The sequence below is a fragment of the Neovison vison genome, chromosome 7 (assembly GCF_020171115.1).
Source record: "Neovison vison isolate M4711 chromosome 7, ASM_NN_V1, whole genome shotgun sequence".
In the NCBI taxonomy this organism is placed as follows: Eukaryota; Metazoa; Chordata; class Mammalia; order Carnivora; family Mustelidae; genus Neogale; species Neogale vison.
The window spans coordinates 13,884,597-13,901,889 of NC_058097.1; the positions used below are offsets into that span (position 1 = coordinate 13,884,597).

General features: G+C 43.1%; 1 protein-coding gene across 1 annotated transcript in view; it reads right to left on the minus strand.

Moving 5' to 3' along the window:
* PKD1L3 (polycystin 1 like 3, transient receptor potential channel interacting) overlaps nt 1–17,293 on the minus strand; it is a 69,504-nt gene that overhangs the window by 40,166 nt on the left and 12,045 nt on the right. The window contains 9 exon segments of the mRNA XM_044260055.1: nt 1,317–1,510; nt 3,797–4,028; nt 4,363–4,490; nt 5,495–5,625; nt 5,720–5,847; nt 6,524–6,700; nt 9,259–9,390; nt 11,528–11,648; nt 11,650–11,716. Coding sequence (XP_044115990.1) covers nt 1,317–1,510; nt 3,797–4,028; nt 4,363–4,490; nt 5,495–5,625; nt 5,720–5,847; nt 6,524–6,700; nt 9,259–9,390; nt 11,528–11,648; nt 11,650–11,716 — 1,310 coding nt within the window.

A 17,293-nucleotide genomic window follows, 5' to 3' on the forward strand; every position in this document is an offset into this window, starting at 1 on the left:
GAGTCTTTGTGCAGCTGAATCAGGACCTAAATCAGATGGGATCGCACAAATTCACCAGTGTGAAAATGCAGAGTGCCATTTTTTAAAATAGATTTTATTTATTTATTTGACAGACAGAAATCACAAGTAGGCAGAGAGGCAGGTGGGGGGTGGGGGGAAGCAGGCTCCTGGCTGAGCAGAGAGCCTGCTTCCTTCCCCCTCTCTCTCTCTGCCTGCCTCTCTGCCTACTTGTGATTTCTCTCTCTGTCAAATAAATAAAATCTTAAAAAAAAAATAAAGTGGGTGCACACTTGGAATTAGGTAACCATGTGGAAAGTCCCCGCCTAGGGGCACCTGGAGTTGCTCAGTGGGTTGAAGCCTCTGACTTTGGCTCAGGTCATGATCCCAGGGTCCTGGGATCGAGCCCCACATCGGGCTCTCTGCTCAGCGGGGAGCCTGCTTCCTTCTCTCTCTCTCTGCCTGCCTCTCTGCCTACTTGTGATCTCTGTCAAATAAATAAATAAAATCTTAAAAAGAAAGAAAGAAAGTCCCCACCTAGCCTGGAATGTACAAGAATCTGCTAGCATTTTTTTTTTAAAGATTTAACTTATTCATTTGACAGAGAGGGCAAGCGAGAGAGAGCGAGCACAAGCAGAGCGAGCAGAGGGGGAAAGGAAGAAGCAGACTCCCTGCTGAGCAGGGAGCCTGATGCAGGGCTTAATCCCAGGACCCCAGGATCATGACCTGAGCTGAAGGCAGATGCTTAACTGACTGAGCCACCCAGGTGTCTCTGCTAGCTTATTTTTATAAAAGTTCTTTTTTTTTTAATTTTTATTTTTTGAAGATTTTATTTGCCAGAGAAAAAGCATAAGCAGGGGAAGCAGGAGAGAAAGAAGCTCCCCGCTGAACAGGGAGCCAGATATGGGGCTCGATACCAGAACCCTAGGATCATGACCTGAACTGAAGGCAGATGCTTAACTGAGTCACCCAGGCACCCCTAAAAGTTCTCTTTTATTAAGCAATAAGTTTTCCTTTTACCCTCCACTATTTAATATTTGTAGAACTTATGCATATTACTTACTGTATCTAGAACTGTCAGATTCATCCTGGACTGAGTTTAGGAAAGAAATTACACATATGGGGCATAAGCCAGCTCCAAAGAGTCGCACTGTCCTGGCCCACTACACACATTCCTTCTCCGTTTTCCCAGGCTGACTTATTTCCCTTCTGCGGATTTTTCTTTCTAGGCTCCCTGCCCCCCCAAACAAGGTAAGAGTTGCTCTGCATTTTATGCCAGCGCAGGCGGTAGAGAAAGAGCAAGTGGCGTGGCTTCTTACGTGGCATCCACGGCTCTTCCACACGCTGTTGTGGCCGTCCCAGAAATAACACTGCGCGACGGCCGTCGCCACCGCGAGCCGGGCGGGTGTCTGCTGAGTGCTCTCCTTGCCCTCATTCCATGTGGCCGTCACGTGGTAGGGGCCGGTCCCATGCCGCAGGCTCTCTGGGCTCAGCACCCATGTATATTCCTTAGCTGAGAACCAAGAATAGTGCTTAGTTGCCTTTTAAATGGGACAAAAGTACCATGAGACCCTTCCTTATGAAGGATGTATTCTCATTATTTTATAAATAGGGAAATGATTAAGCCTGGAATTAACAAATGATTTTGTTTTCTTAACATCTGAGAGAGAGCAAGCGTGTGCAGGAGCGCACTATGAGCAGGAGGCAGAGGGAGAGAGAGTCTCAGGAAGAATCCATGCTGCGCACAGAGGGATCCCATGACCCTGACCTCATGATTGGAGCTGAAGCCAAGGGTCGGACACTTACCTGCCTGTGCCACGTAGGCGCCCCACAAATGATTTTCAAAATAATGACCGGTGATGCAACCTGGGGCTCTGTATCACTCCTGTTCCAATTAGAAACTATTTTTTTTAAAGATTTTATTTATTTGACAGACAGAAATCACAAGTAGACGGAGAGGCAGGCAGAGAGAGAGAGAGGGAAGCAGGCTCTCTGACTCGATCCCAGGACCCTGAGATCATGACCTGAGCTGAAGGCAGTGGCTTAACCCACTGAGCCACCCAGGCGCCTGAAACTATTTTTTTTGACGAATGAAGATTTAGGTCTAAGGGGGTCAGGATTTTATGAATTTTAGAAAAATGAAATCGTCATCCACCACAATGAGTAGCTACAAGACCTAGCGAGCAAAAGAAGCCCCCAAACGAAGCCATGATGGAAAGAGCCAGACCGGTTGCCGGAAAGAGAGCCCCGATTCCAGGTCTGGCTCTGTCACCAGGTGGCTGGGAAGGGCTACGGCGAGTCCCACAATCTCCCCAGCTTTCTCACTTTTCAGACAAGGACTGTGGACCAGAGGTTGTCTAAGATCCCCTCCAGCTCCAAATAGGATACTGTCAAGACGGGCACGGAAGACGGGAGCGCGTGCTCCGGGTGGGGAGAGCGCCCGCTGGTAGCGCAGACAGAGCCTTGCAGCAGTGAGTCCTGTGTCAGTGAGGCCGACATGAGAGCCAGGGGCAGCACGCTCAGCCCGGGCGGACCATAACAGAAGGAGCCTTCGACATGCTTTATCCATTCCGATGACTCCCCCCATCCCATTGTTTTTTAAATGCGAAGGCTTCGCTCTTAACACTTCCCTGTAGCTTTAAATTTTTTTAAAAAATTAACAATATAGTGTATCTCGAGTTTCAGAGGTAGAGTTCAGTGATGCAACAGTCTTAAATAACACCCGGTGCTCATCACATTACATGCCCTCCTTTGTGCCCATCTCCCTGTGACCCCATCCCGACTCCCCAGTACTACATTTAAAGTTGATATCTGGTGACTATGTCTCTCAGTCAAGTATATCCAGGTCCTATTTACGTACTGCAGAAATTCTTAACTATTCTAAGCCACAAAGTAGTCCGTCTGGTATTACACCAAGACCTACTGAGACACCTCTGTCCTTACCCAAACCTAAGATTAGAAATAAAGGTTGAAATATAGACATAAACCACTGTGCTGGGGTTTTATTCTCAACATGATGGAAATTTTCAACCATGCAGAAAGTGGACTATTACACAGTGAACACCCAAATAATCCCCGAACAGATTCTATAATTAACATTTTACTGAATTTGGGGCATCTGGCTGGCTCAGTCAGAAGACCATGTGACTCTTGATCTTGGGGTCATGAGTTTGAGCCCCCCATGGGGTGTGAAGACTGCTTAAATAAGTAAAATTAAAAAAAATATATACTAAATTTGCTTTATCACCTATAGATCTCGATCCATTCCACAATTCATCTTTTTAAAAAATGCATTTCATGGTCATGTATATTTACACATGTGATGCAATTCCATAGAACTAATAAACACATATACATGAGTGCATGTAACACTGGTGAATTCCAATGAGGTCAACACATTGTATCAGTGTCATTTCCTGGTGAGGATATTGTGCCACAGTTAAGTAGGATGTCACCAGTAGGAGAAACTGGGTGAGATACAGATCTGTTTAATTTTTCACAATTGCATGAGAACCCACAGTTACCTCAAGATAAAAAGTAAAAAAAAAAAAAAAAAATGGAAGAAGAAAATGCATTTCGAAGATTTCAGAATAAGTTTCTGGGGCACCTGGGTGGCTCAGTGGGTTAAAGCCTCTGCCTTCAGCTCAGGTCATGATCCCAGGGTCCTGGGATTGAGCCCCACATTCAGGGAGCCTGCTTCCCTTCCTCTCTCTCTCTGCCTACTTGTGATCTCTGTCTGTCAAATAAATAAATAAAATCTTAAAAAAAAAAAAAAGTAAGTTTCTGATTGGGGCTTTACCTTTTTGCCACACCTGAGTCTTTGGAAGGGAGACGTTAAGGTCAAAGTGGGTGTGGTTCGGCTGATACTGGAACCCCAGGTAAAGTGTCATTAAAAGGTGACTTTCAGGTTCTATGCATACGATCAGGGATTTCTCCAGGGAAGTGATGTTCACTACAATAATAAAATGATATGAGCTCACATTGGGGCTGGTGTGATGGATTTCCATGCTAACATTTCTCCACAGCATGATCTAGAAGGAGACAGTAAATCAATCTTCAAGTTCATGATGGTCCATCCACTGACGTCTTTCGGTCTCCTTTCTAGTGAAAATGGAATGTAACTTCCCAAGTCTTCCTCCCTTGAGTATTAATAGGTAACAAAGAGCCAGGCGTGAAGGGACAAGAACAATCTCAGACCGAAACACCTTCTTCTAACGGAAAAGAGGCCTCCTTGTAGAAGCTCCCCATTGGAGATGGGAATAATCAAACAATGGGACTGCTGCGAATCTCAAATGACTTTCTTCCATCCTGTTCTCCAAGAATTCCTATTCCCTTCTATTTCATTCCCTAATAATCAGGTCATACCTCGATATCTTCCATTAAGTCATCAACTTGGAACAATTTATGATTAGAGCTTAGCAACACACTCCCGATGCTTCCAACAATGTTCTTGTCATCAAAATCCCTGAAGGGACTGAAAGCTAGTCCTGTTACTAGAGACAAGAGAACTCGGTTTCATCCATTGCTGAAATCTTCAGAAAATCTTTAGAAATAACACCCCTATAAGTAATAAGGTGTCCGGTGTCCATAGTTAAAGTAAATGTTGGGATTTTTCCTTTTGCTAATATCTCAAGTGAAATATTGCTCATTAGAACACCATATGGGAAGAATTAATTGAAGATGAGTCATTTAATTGGGACCCTCAGAATTATTATTATTACTTTTTTACACCTTTATACCTGGAGGATTCATGATTACTAGGAAGTAAGTATTCTGCTCTCCCGGATAAGGCACCAATCTTATTTCTGTTTTTCAGGTAAGCGCTGAAAGAAATACAATGTACTGATGCAGCTAAGCTGATATACTGAGTCCACACTTACCCAGGTATTCCCAGCTTTGTATATGCACCAATTCAAACTTTTTTTTAAAAGATTTTATTTATTTATTTGACAGAGAGAGATCACAAGTAGGCAGAGAGGCAGGCAGAGAGAAAGGAGGAAGCAGGCTCCCTGCCAAGCAGACAGCCTGATGTGGGACTCGATCCCAGGACCCTGAGACCATGACCTGAGCTGAAGGCAGAGGCTTTAACCCACTGAGCCACCCAGGCGCCCTGTATATGCATCAAATCAAACCCCAGCACAGAAACTGTCAAATCCTGAAGTCTGTTCAATGCTCCCAACTTCTACCGTGGATCATTTTTAAGAGGCCTCCATTCCCGGGTGCCCGGGTGGCTCAGTTAGTTAAGAGTCTGCCTTTGGCTCAGGTCCTGATCCCAGAGTCCTGGGACTGAGTCCTGCATCGGGCCCACTGTTTGGCAGAGAGTCTGCGCCTCCCTCTACCCCTTCCCTCAGCTTGTGTGCTCTCTCTCTCAAAAGTAAAAAATAAAATCTTAAAAAAAAAAAAAAAAAAGAAGCCTCCATTCCTACCACTGTGAAACAGAGATCCAGGGCACCCAGCCTTCTTTTGTTTTCCGATCGGATCAGAATCAATTTCACACTCACTTGGACATTGACTCCCCGGTGTCTGTTCAGGAGCTCTTGCAAAGCTGAGGCTGATGGAAAGACTAACCTCACAGGTGCTGGGGACCAGAGACTGTAGGAGCTCAAAGGCCATGTTGACATGTTTTGGCTAAGGAAGGAGAAATTAAAGGGAAATAAATTTCTGTGTGTTTCCTAAGGAACAAAAACCTAAAAGGAACCTCTCCCCCCTCCTCCTCTGTTACCTGCTCAGCATCAGAGTAGCAATGGAAGAGGTCATAGTCACTAAAGACTCAGAAACCCGGTTCTGCTGTAGAAATACTTCTTGGATCTTTCCAAGGGCCAGCAAGGCCATTTCCAGCATATTTTCTACCTGCATTTAGAAGGAATCACTATGTGACCTGAGTAACCTCAGTGGATAATGGTTTTGGAAGGGCTGGACAGGGAACAAAGATCTTGATGGTGACATAAGGAAAGGTGACATTCTTGGAAAAGACCCAAAGAAAGTACTTCCAGTCGGGCTAAAGACTCAACATCCTTTGTATCAACTAAGAGGGCCACCCAAAGACATATTTCTTCGTCCCATGATATAAGCTGCCCTGGACCTTTTTTAAAGAGAGGGAGTGACAGAGAGGAGCAGAGGGAGAAAGAGTCTTAGGCAGACTCTGCACCGTGCACAGAGCCTGACGCTGGGCTCAATCTCACAACCCTGAGATCATGACCTGAGCCAAAATCAAGAGTTGGACACTTAACCGACTGTGCCACACAGGGGCCTCATGATTAAAAGGTTTCTTTTCTTTTTTTTTTTTTTTAAGATTTTTAAAATTTATTTGATAGACAGAGATCACAAGTAGGCAGAGAGGCGGGCAGAGAGAGAGGAGGAAGCAGGCTCCCCACAGAGCAGAGAGCCTGATGTGCAGCTTGATCCCAGAACCCTGAGATCATGACCTGAACTGAAGGCAGAGGCTTAAACCCACTGAGTCACCCAGGCGCCCCGACGATTTAAAAGTTTCTAAAATGAGATCAACGCGAGCATCTCCTGCACCTACCTGCTCAATGTCATTCTTGGATCTTTGCAGATTGGCTTCACCAGCTTCCACGACATCATCGAGGGAGTCAATGAGGCAGACAGTCACGGGGTTTTCGAAGCCCAGACTGCTGTTGCTCTCATATGCGCTGCCTGGTAACTGCCCATTCGGGTCACCAAGTGGACTGAGGACACTGACCTGGGAGTTTAAGGAAGCAAACACACACTCCTGAGCTGTATCTGTCTGTTTTGAATTTATTTGTGCTCTTCTCATCAGGAGTTCGATGTTCTCTATGCATTTCAAACACATTTTTATAAAAAAGCACTATTACAACCTGGCAGGAGAAGAAAATACATTACATATTACCTACAGGGAGGATTCGTATTTCATGTTATTCTAAGGAACCGACAGAACCCTCCTGGAGTGGTAAGTAGATCAAACAGCTAATTCACAAAACTAAGCTAAAAAAAAGGGAAAGGGCAGTACTGGCTGGAACACTGAGGAGACTATCCCTTTGAAACTCAGGCCTCAAAAGCCTTCGAGATTGACTTATGACAGAAAGCAGAAAAAATTCTAAATGAACCAGAGAACCCCAATTCTCCTTTTGGTAGGTTATTCTCACGCAAAACAAGTAAGAAGATAAGCAGATTGACAGACTATCCACTGTGGCTATGACTATTCTGGTTTTGAAATGTTTTTTTTTTTTCAAAGTAACATTTATTAAGAACTTCTGCATTAAAAAAAAAAAAGATCCAGTAGACAAAATGAAAAATAAGAGCTGGACACAAAGTATTTGCAACACAAATAACAAAAGGTCAACACCAATAGTAAATAAAGCTCTCTTACCGACACGTAAGAAAAAAATGACAACCCATTGGAGGGAAAATGGACAAAGGACACGAAGAAGCAACTGAGAGGTGACTGACTGACAGGATGTCAATCAAGACATATGATGATGGTCAATGTCCTCAGTAATCAATAAACTGTTCCCTCCTCCTTTTCTTTCTTTTCTTGCCTTTGAAATTGGGAGAGCATGGGCAATGGTTGGTAGGGATGTAAAACAGTGCCTATTTATTTATTTATTTGAGGGAGAGGGCACGTGGGGTGGGGGGCGCAGAGGGAGAGAGAGAATCCCAAGCAGGCTCCATGCTCAGCAGGGCTCGATCCCAGACCACAAGATCATGACCTGAGCCAAAATCAAGAGTTAGACACCCAACGAACTAAGCCACTCAGGTGCCCCAGAAAGTTGCCTTTTGAGACAATTCTGTCATCTATTGAAAATGCAAAAGACCCTGCTTCTATCTCGGGCACTCTATTCCCCAGGAACATCTGCGTAAGTATCGATGATGTGAGGACATGGATGTTCATGGGTGTGCTGTTTCTGAGGGTGGACAAATGAAAACTGTCCAAATGCACATGAGGAATGAGTGGTTCATTTATGTGTATGACACAGAGGTATCCATGACACAGCATTAAGTAAAAAAAAAAAAAAAATCAAGAGGCTGAAACATGTGTATACTTTAACCTTATCGTTGTTAAAATGACGAACTTGTCCACACATAGGAAAAGTCTGGCAGGCTCTGCGTGACAAATTAATAATAATCTGGTAACAGCGACTACATTTAAAGAGAATGGGACTAGCAAGAGGGACAAAGATGGTGAGGGTTTTGGCTTTATAACTCTATATGCTTTTCAGATTTTTTAATAACAAGCATGCGTTATTACCATAATTAAGAAGCCCAAATACGGGCACCTGGGTGGCTCAGTTGGTTGGGCAGCTGCCTTCGGCTCGGGTCATGGTCCCGGAGCCCTGGGGACTCCCAGGGAGCTCCCGGCTCCATGGGGAGTCTGCTTCTCCCTCTGACCTCCCGTCTCATGCTCTCTCTCAGTCTCTCTCTCTCAAAATAAACAAATAAACAAAAAAAAAAAAAAAAAAAAAAAAAAAAGAAGCCCAAATACGGGCACCTGGGTGGCACAGTCGGTTAAGTGCCTGACTTGATTTTGGCGCAGGTCACGGTCGCAGATTCCTAAGAATGAGCTCCCATGTCAGGGCTCTGCACTGGGCCTGGAGGCTGCTTAAGGTTCTCTCTCTCTCCCTCTGACCCCCCAGCCCCCCTGGCCCACACATGTATTCTCTTTCTGTCTCTCTCAAAAAAAAAAAAAAAAAAAGAAAAGAAAAAGAAAAAAAGAAGAAGCCCAAATAAACACAGATTACATTTATAGGTTTATTGCAGAATATCTGAAAATAAAAGGCATGGAAAAGATAAAATGAAAATGCCCACAGATTCTAGTCCCTTAATTTACTTATGTGTAGGGAGCAGAGCCAGGCACGAATAATTCCTGAGAATAACTGTGGCAGCCACAGATGCAAATATCACAGTGCACTGAAGGCCGATTGTCTGTTTCAGAGCTGAACTGCTCTATCTCGGCCAAGGAGTGGATCTGTTTCTGGCCCCCGTGATGTCTAACAAATGTATCAGAAAGGCAGTAACCTGATAAATGAACAAAAGAAACACAGCATACCCGAGAAGCTCACTACTGACTTATTTATTCACCATCTTCAGAGTTAAAAGTATAAATACTCTGGCTAAATATATCGAGTCTCTAAGAAATAGTTCATAAGGCGAAATTCTGCATAGGGCACCATCTCCAGATTTTGTATTTTCTGTTTTATATACTTTGTCTCTGCTTCGCTTCCCCCTTTCTCCTATCTCGTTTCCTCCCCATCACCCTATGCTTACCTGAGCTGAGCTTACCTGAGCTGACTTAGAAATTCCTGGGAGAAAGGCTGTCAGTTTCTGGAGTATCTCACAAGCTGTCTGTACTTTGCTGTGAGTTTGCATACCATAAATCACTTTGCTCATGTTCCCTGCTTTCTTGTTTATGACCTGTTGGGGATGAAGGATTTTGCCAGAATTATTCATAGAAAATGACTGCACGTTAGTAGTTTGAGACATTGTTTTAACAAGAGTTAACATGACAAACTCCATGAATCACAGGCTCCCCGTAACAGTTATTCCTTTCAGAAGCTTTTCTGCAAATGGATAGAATTTTTACCTCTCTCATAGAGGAATAGATACCAAGGTCATACAATAACCACTCTTTAAGAATCTACTGCTTTCGAACCAGAAGTCCCACCCTGAGATAATCTCTGTTTATACCAGCTACTTGCTGCCATTTCTAGAGAACAGCCCACTGCAGCTTGGTTCAGCCAATGTTCAGTAAATCTTTATTAAATGCCTACTCTGTGCAGCTGGGCTCAGGAGTTAGAGTCCATGAAGTCAGCCATGATACAGCCCTTGTAAGCCATACAGTTGCATAGGGTTATTTGTAATTCACAGGGTTTGCAGGAAGTTAGATCAATTACAGAGTGATCTTAGAATTGAGGACCACCCCGTTGCGGTTCCATACTTGGGGACCAACGTGTAAATAAGCAGGAATAAAAGTATGAGTGAGACCCAGGGGCCATGAAACTGGGTCTGTTTCAGAGCTGGGGAGGTCAGGTCATATTTAATGCCATTCTACCTACCGCCAGGAAGGACACTGAGGATGGTTTATGTGATGTTGCAGAGCTGGGCTGAAGCATGGTAGATCTCACCATTCACTTCGTCTTTCTTTAATGGCTCTTAATAAAGCTCTATAGTTGTCTCCATAGAGGTTTTGCCCATCTTTGGATAGATTTACTCCTAGGTACTTTCTATTTAATTTTATTTATTTTATTCATTTAATTAATTAATTAAAATTTATTTTATAAGAGAGCAACCCTATGTAAGGAGCAGAGGAGGGGCAGGGGAGAGGGGGGAATCCCAAAGTGGCCTCCCCCGCCGCCCAAGTGTGAAGCCCAACTATATGGGGCTCCGTGTCAGGACCCTAAGATCATGACTGAGCCAAAATCAAGACTCAGAGGCTTAAACAAAACAAAACAAAAAAAGAATCAGAGGCTTAAGTGACTGAGCCACCCAGAAGCCCCTGCTATTCTAGCTTTTATTATTTTTTTTTAAATCTAATTTTCTAATCAATTGCTACTGCTATGTAAAAGTACAATTAGCTTTATTAATATTGATCTGGTATTCAGCAACACTGATAATTCTCTTAATTTTCTCATAATTTATTTGTCGGCCTTTTTGGGTGTTCTACACTTCAGACTTCTCTCTGTTTAAGGAAAACAAAGCACTCTGTGTGTAAGCTACTGGGTTGAGTTTTTCTGCCAGGAGACATAGTACTAACTGAAACAATAATGAACATCTAGTTCCAATTCCCGCTGGAAGCAGATCCAGCATAAACAGGATTTTCTTTGAGCAAGGAAATGTTAGATGGCATGTAAGTAAGGCTTGTGTTAAAAAAAAAAATGATAGGGGGGCACCTGGGTGGCTCAGTGGGTTAAATCCTCTGCCTTCAGCTCAGGTCATGATCCCAGGGTCCTGGGATCGAGCCCTGCATCGGGCTGTCTGCTCAGCAGGGAGCCTGCTTCCCTCTCTCTCTGCCTGCTTCTCGGCCTACTTGTGATCTCTGATAAATAAATAAAAAATCTTTTTAAAAAATGATAGGGAAGGAGAGGCAGGATGATTTTCTTCAGTCAACATGATCAAAGTAGCTTTGCTTTTTTTGACGTTTGTGGGGGAAAAGGGAAAAAAGGAGAAAGGAGAGCGGGGTTGGTGAGTTGGAAGAACAGTCCAGAAGTGTTTGCCAGTGCCAGAAAATTGGGGGAGGTAGACAAAACTTCCTCCCCATCTGAAGTACTAAATTAAAGAGCATTAAATAAAAATAAGACATTAAAATCCCAAGGGGGATATGGAATCCACTGTGGACTATTGCCAAAGACTCGCTCACTGCTTGCTTCTCACTGGGGCAAACGCTGGTCCGTCAGGTCCTCTGAGGTAGGGTTCTGCTCAGAGGTAGAGAGCGAACTGGGCCCCTTCCTCACACAGCTATTCTGGAAGCATCACCAAAATCGAAGGAAAGAATAGAAGTACTTTCGCAGTGTCACAAAAGTCCCCAGGGTGACCTCTTGTTTTCTGTACTTACCTGATCAGATGTATCCTGAAGTGACGTCTGTGGGTTAGTGGTGAAGACCTCTGCCTGGGAGTCCCCTCTGTGGTCACCTCGACTGTGTTTGCCCGGACTGTGTTTCAAGCTCCGGTCTGGTGAGCGCCGGCGTGCCAGGGAGAGGCTGGCTGGTAGGCTCTGAGGTCACTGCCATGACCCGCCGTGTGACTGTGGGGAGTGTTGAAGGAAATGGGCTGATGGGAAGACACAGGATCTTGGACTAAAAGGTCCATAAAAGAAAAGGCTGAATCTGATTTTACCAAGTGAAAATTAAGGCAGAGTTTACAAAATTATTCTGGCATTCCCATGTCCCATGAGGTAATACTGGGTATTTTTCTCAAAAAGGTCCAGTGCTCAATGAACATTCTCCAGAATAGATCACATCCTCGGTCCTAAATCAGGACTCAACCGGTATCAAAAGATTGGGATCATTCCCTGCATATTTTCAGACCACAATGCTCTGAAGCTAGAACTCAACCACAAGAGGAAGTTTGGAAAGAACACAAATACATGGAGACTAAACAGCATCCTTCTAAAGAATGAATGGGTCAACCGGGAAATTAAAGAAGAATTGAAAAAAATCATGGAAACAAATGATAATGAAAATACAACGGTTCAAAATCCTGTGGGACACAACAAAGGCAGTCCCGAGAGGAAAATATATAGCGGTACAAGCTTTTCTCAAGAAACAAGAAAGGTCTCAGGTACACAACCTAACCCTACACCTAAAGAAGCTGGAGAAAGAACAAGAAAGAAACCCTAAGCCCAGCAGGAGAAGAGAAATCATAAAGATCAGAGCAGAGGGGCGCCTGGGTGGCTCAGTGGGTTAAGCCGCTGCCTTCGGCTCAGGTCATGATCTCAGAGTCCTGGGATCGAGTCCCGCATCGGGCTCTCTGCTCAGCGGGGAGCCTGCTTCCCCCCTCTCTCTCTGCCTACTTGTGATTTCTCTCTGTCAAATAAATAAATAAAATCTTAAAAAAAAAAAAAAGATCAGAGCAGAAATCAATGAAATAGAAACCAAAAAATCAATAGAACAAATCAACCAAACTAGGAGCTGGTTCTTTGAAAGAATTAATAAAATTGATAAACCCTTGGCCAGACTTATCAAAAAGAAAAGAGAAAGGACCCAAATAAATAAAATCATGAATGAAAGAGGAGAGATCACAACTAACACCAAAGAAATACAAACTATTATAAGAACATACTATGAGCAACTCTATGCCAACAAATTTGACAATCTGGAAGAAATGGATGCATTCCTAGAAACATATAAACTACCAAAATTGAACCAGGAAGAAATAGAAAGCCTGAACAGACCCATAGCCAGTAAGGAGATTGAAACAGTCATTAAAAATCTCCAAACAAACAAAAGCCCAGGGCCAGACGGCTTCCCGGGGGAATTCTACCAAACATTTAAAGAAGAACTAATTCCTATTCTCCTGAAACTGTTCCAAAAAATAGAAATGGAAGGAAAACTCCCAAACTCATTTTATGATGCCAGCATCACCTTGATCCCAAAACCAGACAAGGATCCCATCAAAAAAGAGAGCTATAGACCAATATCCTTGATGAACACAGATGCAAAAATTCTCACCAAAATACTAGCCAATAGGATTCAACAGTACATTAAAAGGATTATTCACCACGACCAAGTGGGATTTATCCCAGGGCTGCAAGGTTGGTTCAACATCCGCAAATCAGTCAATGTGATACAACACATCAATAAAAGAAAGAACAAGAACCATATGATACTCTCAATAGATGCTGAAAAAGCATTTGACAAAGTACAGCATCCCTTCCTGATCAAAACTCTTCAAAGTGTAGGGATAGAGGGCACATATCTTAATATCATCAAAGCCATCTATGAAAAACCCACCGCGAATATCATTCTCAATGGAGAAAAACTGAAAGCTTTTCCACTAAGATCAGGAACACGGCAGGGATGTCCATTATCACCACTGCTATTCAACAAAGTACTAGAAGTCCTAGCCTCAGCAATCAGACAACAAAAGGAAATTAAAGGCATCCAAATCGGCAAAGAAGAAGTCAAATTATCACTCTTCGCAGATGATATGATACTCTATGTGGAAAACCCAAAAGACTCCACTCCAAAACTGCTAGAACATGTACAGGAATTCAGTAAAGTGTCAGGATATAAGATCAATGCACAGAAATCAGTTGCATTTCTCTACACCAACAACAAGACAGAAGAAAGAGAAATTAAGGAGTCAATCCCATTTACAATTGCACCCAAACCATAAGATATCTAGGAATAAACCTAACCAAAGAGGCTAAGAATCTATACTCAGAAAACTATAAAGTACTCATGAAAGAAACTGAGGAAGACACAAAGAAATGGAAAAATGTTCCATGCTCCTGGATTGGAAGAATAAATATTGTGAAAATGTCGATGCTACCTAAAGCAATCTACACATTTAATGCAATTCCTATCAAAGTACCATCCATCTTTTTCAAAGAAATGGAACAAATAATTTTAAAATTTATATGGAACCAGAAAAGACCTCAAATAGCCAAAGGGATATTGAAAAACAAAGCCAAAGTTGGTGGCATCACAATTCCGGACTTCAAGCTTTATTACAAAGCTGTCATCATCAAGACAGCATGGTACTGGCACAAAAACAGACACATATACCAATGGAACAGAATAGAGAGCCCAGAAATAGACCCTCAACTCTATGGTCAACTAATCTTCGACAAAGCAGGAAAGAATGTCCAATGGAAAAAAGACAGCCTCTTCAATAAATGGTGTTGGGAAAATTGGACAGCCACGTGCAGAAAAATGAAATTGGACCATTTCCTTACACCACACACAAAAATAGATTCAAAATGGATTAAGGACCTCAATGTGAGAAAGGAATCCATCAAAATCCTTGAGGAGAACACAGGCAGCAACCTCTTCGACCTCAGCCGCAGCAACATCTTCCTAGGAACACGGCAAAGGCAAGGGAAGCAAAGGCAAAAATGAACCTTTGGGATTTCATCAAAATCAAAAGCTTTTGCACAGCAAAGGAAACAGTTAACAAAACCAAAAGACAACTGACAGAATGGGAGAAGATATTTGCAAACGACATATCAGATAAAGGACTAGTGTCCAAAATCTATAAAGAACTTAACAAACTCAACACCCAAACAACAAATAATCCAATCAAGAAATGGGCAGAGGACATGAACAGACGTTTCTGCAAAGAAGACATCCAGATGGCCAACAGACACATGAAAAAGTGCTCCATATCACTCGGCATCAGGGAAATACAAATCAAAATCACAATGAGATATCACCTCACACCAGTCAGAATGGCTAAAATCAACAAGTCAGGAAATGACAGATGCTGGCGAGGATGTGGAGAAAGGGGAACCCTCCTACACTGTTGGTGGGAATGCAAGCTGGTGCAACCACTCTGGAAAACAGCATGGAGGTTCCTCAAAATGTTGAAAATAGAACTGCCCTATGATCCAGCAATTGCACTACTGGGAATTTACCCTAAAGATACAAACGTAGTGATCCAAAGGGGCACGTGCACCCGAATGTTTATAGCAGCAATGTCCACAATAGCCAAACTATGGAAAGAACCTAGATGTCCATCAACAGATGAATGGATCAAGAAGAAGTGGTATATATACACAATGGAATACTATGCAGCCATCAAAAGAAACGAAATCTTGCCATTTGCGACAACATGGATGGAACTAGAGCGTATCATGCTTAGCGAAATAAGTCAAGCGGAGAAAGACAAATATCATATGATCTCCTTGATATGAGGAAGTGGTGATGCAACATGGGGGCTTAAGTGGGTAGGAGAAGAATCCATGAAACAAGATGGGATAGGGAGGGACACAAACCATAAGTGACTCTTAATCTCACAAAACAAACTGTGGGTTGCTGGGGGTAGGGGGGTTGGGAGAAGGGGGGTAGGGTTATGGACATTGGGGAGGGTATGTGCTTTTGGGTAAATTGGAAGGGGAGATGAACCATGAGAGACTATGGACTCTGAAAAACAGTCTGAGGGGTTTGAAGTGGCGGGGGGGTGGGAGGTTGGGGTACCAGGTGGTGGGTATTATAGAGGGCACAGCTTGCATGGAGCACTGGGTGTGGTGAAAAAATAATGAATACTGTTTTTCTGAAAATAAATAAATTGGAAAAAAAAAAAAAGGTCCAGTGCTCAAACAGTTTCGAAAAAGTGGCATACAATATTACCCTCTTTAAGATTCACAATTTAGGGGTACCTGAGTGGCTCAGTGGGTTAAGCCTCTGCCTTCAGGTCAGGTCATGATCCCAGGGTCCTGGGATCGAGCCCCACATTGGGGGCTGAGCAGGGAGCCTGCTTCTCCCTCTCCCACTCCCCCTGCTTGTGTTCCCTCTCTATGTCTCTCTCTCTCTCTCTCTGTCAAATAAATAAATAAATAAATAAATCTTTAAAAAAAAAAAGATTCACAATTTACATTAGTGTATTTATTATCAACCATTCAGTAAGTTATAATTAAACATCTACCGCATGCCAAAGAATGTTTTGGGGAACTAGGGATATAACAATGACCAAAATAAACTAAGTTCTTGCCCTCGTGGAGCCTCCATTTTCATGGCTGAGGCAAATTATATTACATATTAAATAAGTGCCATGAAGAAAAATAATAAGAGTAAGCAGATGAAAGGAAACAGGGTGCTTCAGATAGGGTACTCAGAGGTCTGAGACAGCATTTTTGCTAAGAATTGAGATAAAGGGAGAAAGCTCTGCCAATATACTGGAGACAGTCATGTGAGAAGTGCAAAGGCCCTGAGGTCACAGCCTGATGGGTCTAAAGAAGAGCAGGAGGCTTGATGAGCAGAACTAGGATGTAGGGGAGATCAGAAAGATCCTGGGGTTGGTGGTGGGAATGAGGGATGGGACCGGGGAGAGCATTCGTATGTCAGGCAATGGAGAAGAGTAGGACTTTACCTTGAATGAGATGGGAGACACTGGGGACGTTGAGGAACAGCAGTGTGAGCTGACTTGTGTTGTAAAAGATCGCTCCTCTGATTGCTGTTGTGAGAACTGACAGAAAAGGGTCATGGACAGAAGCAGGGAGAGATGAGCAGGAGGCAGATGCCAAGTTCGGCTGGGAGAGGATGCTGGTTTAGACTATGGTGGGATAGTGGTAAAACTGGTGGGAAGTGGTTGGGTCTGGCCAGGTGAAAGACAGAGAAGTCCTACAGTCAAAAATCTTTGTTTTCTTTCCTTCTGGAAATGTTTTAAGCAATACTGATTACTATTCTGTAGAACATCCCTTAGAAAATTCTCACTAAGGGATTTTTGACCTCATCCTTGTTCTCTTTCACACAACTAGAAACAGTTCTTTTTTGCAGCGGGTCAAGTAAATGTAAATCTATCTTTAGACAACCACTGAAAGGTTTCTATGTAGGACACAAAGGCAAAAAGGTTGAGAAATTTCTTGAATGTGAAATTTTATAGATTATACAGCTCCTACTTTAATTTTCCTTCCATGCAGATATTTTTTTCCTTTTTAACTATTTTTTGTTATTTCTTTATTTTTAAAAAGAATTTATTTATTGGGGCACCTGGGTGGCTCAGTGGGTTAAGCCTCTGCCTTCAGCTCAGGTCATGATCCCAGGGTCCTGGGATCGAGCCCCGCATCAGGCTTTCTGCTCGGCGGGGAGCCTGCTTCCCCCTCTCTCTCTGCCTGCCTCTCTGCCTACTTGTGATCTCTGTCAAATAAATAAATAAAATC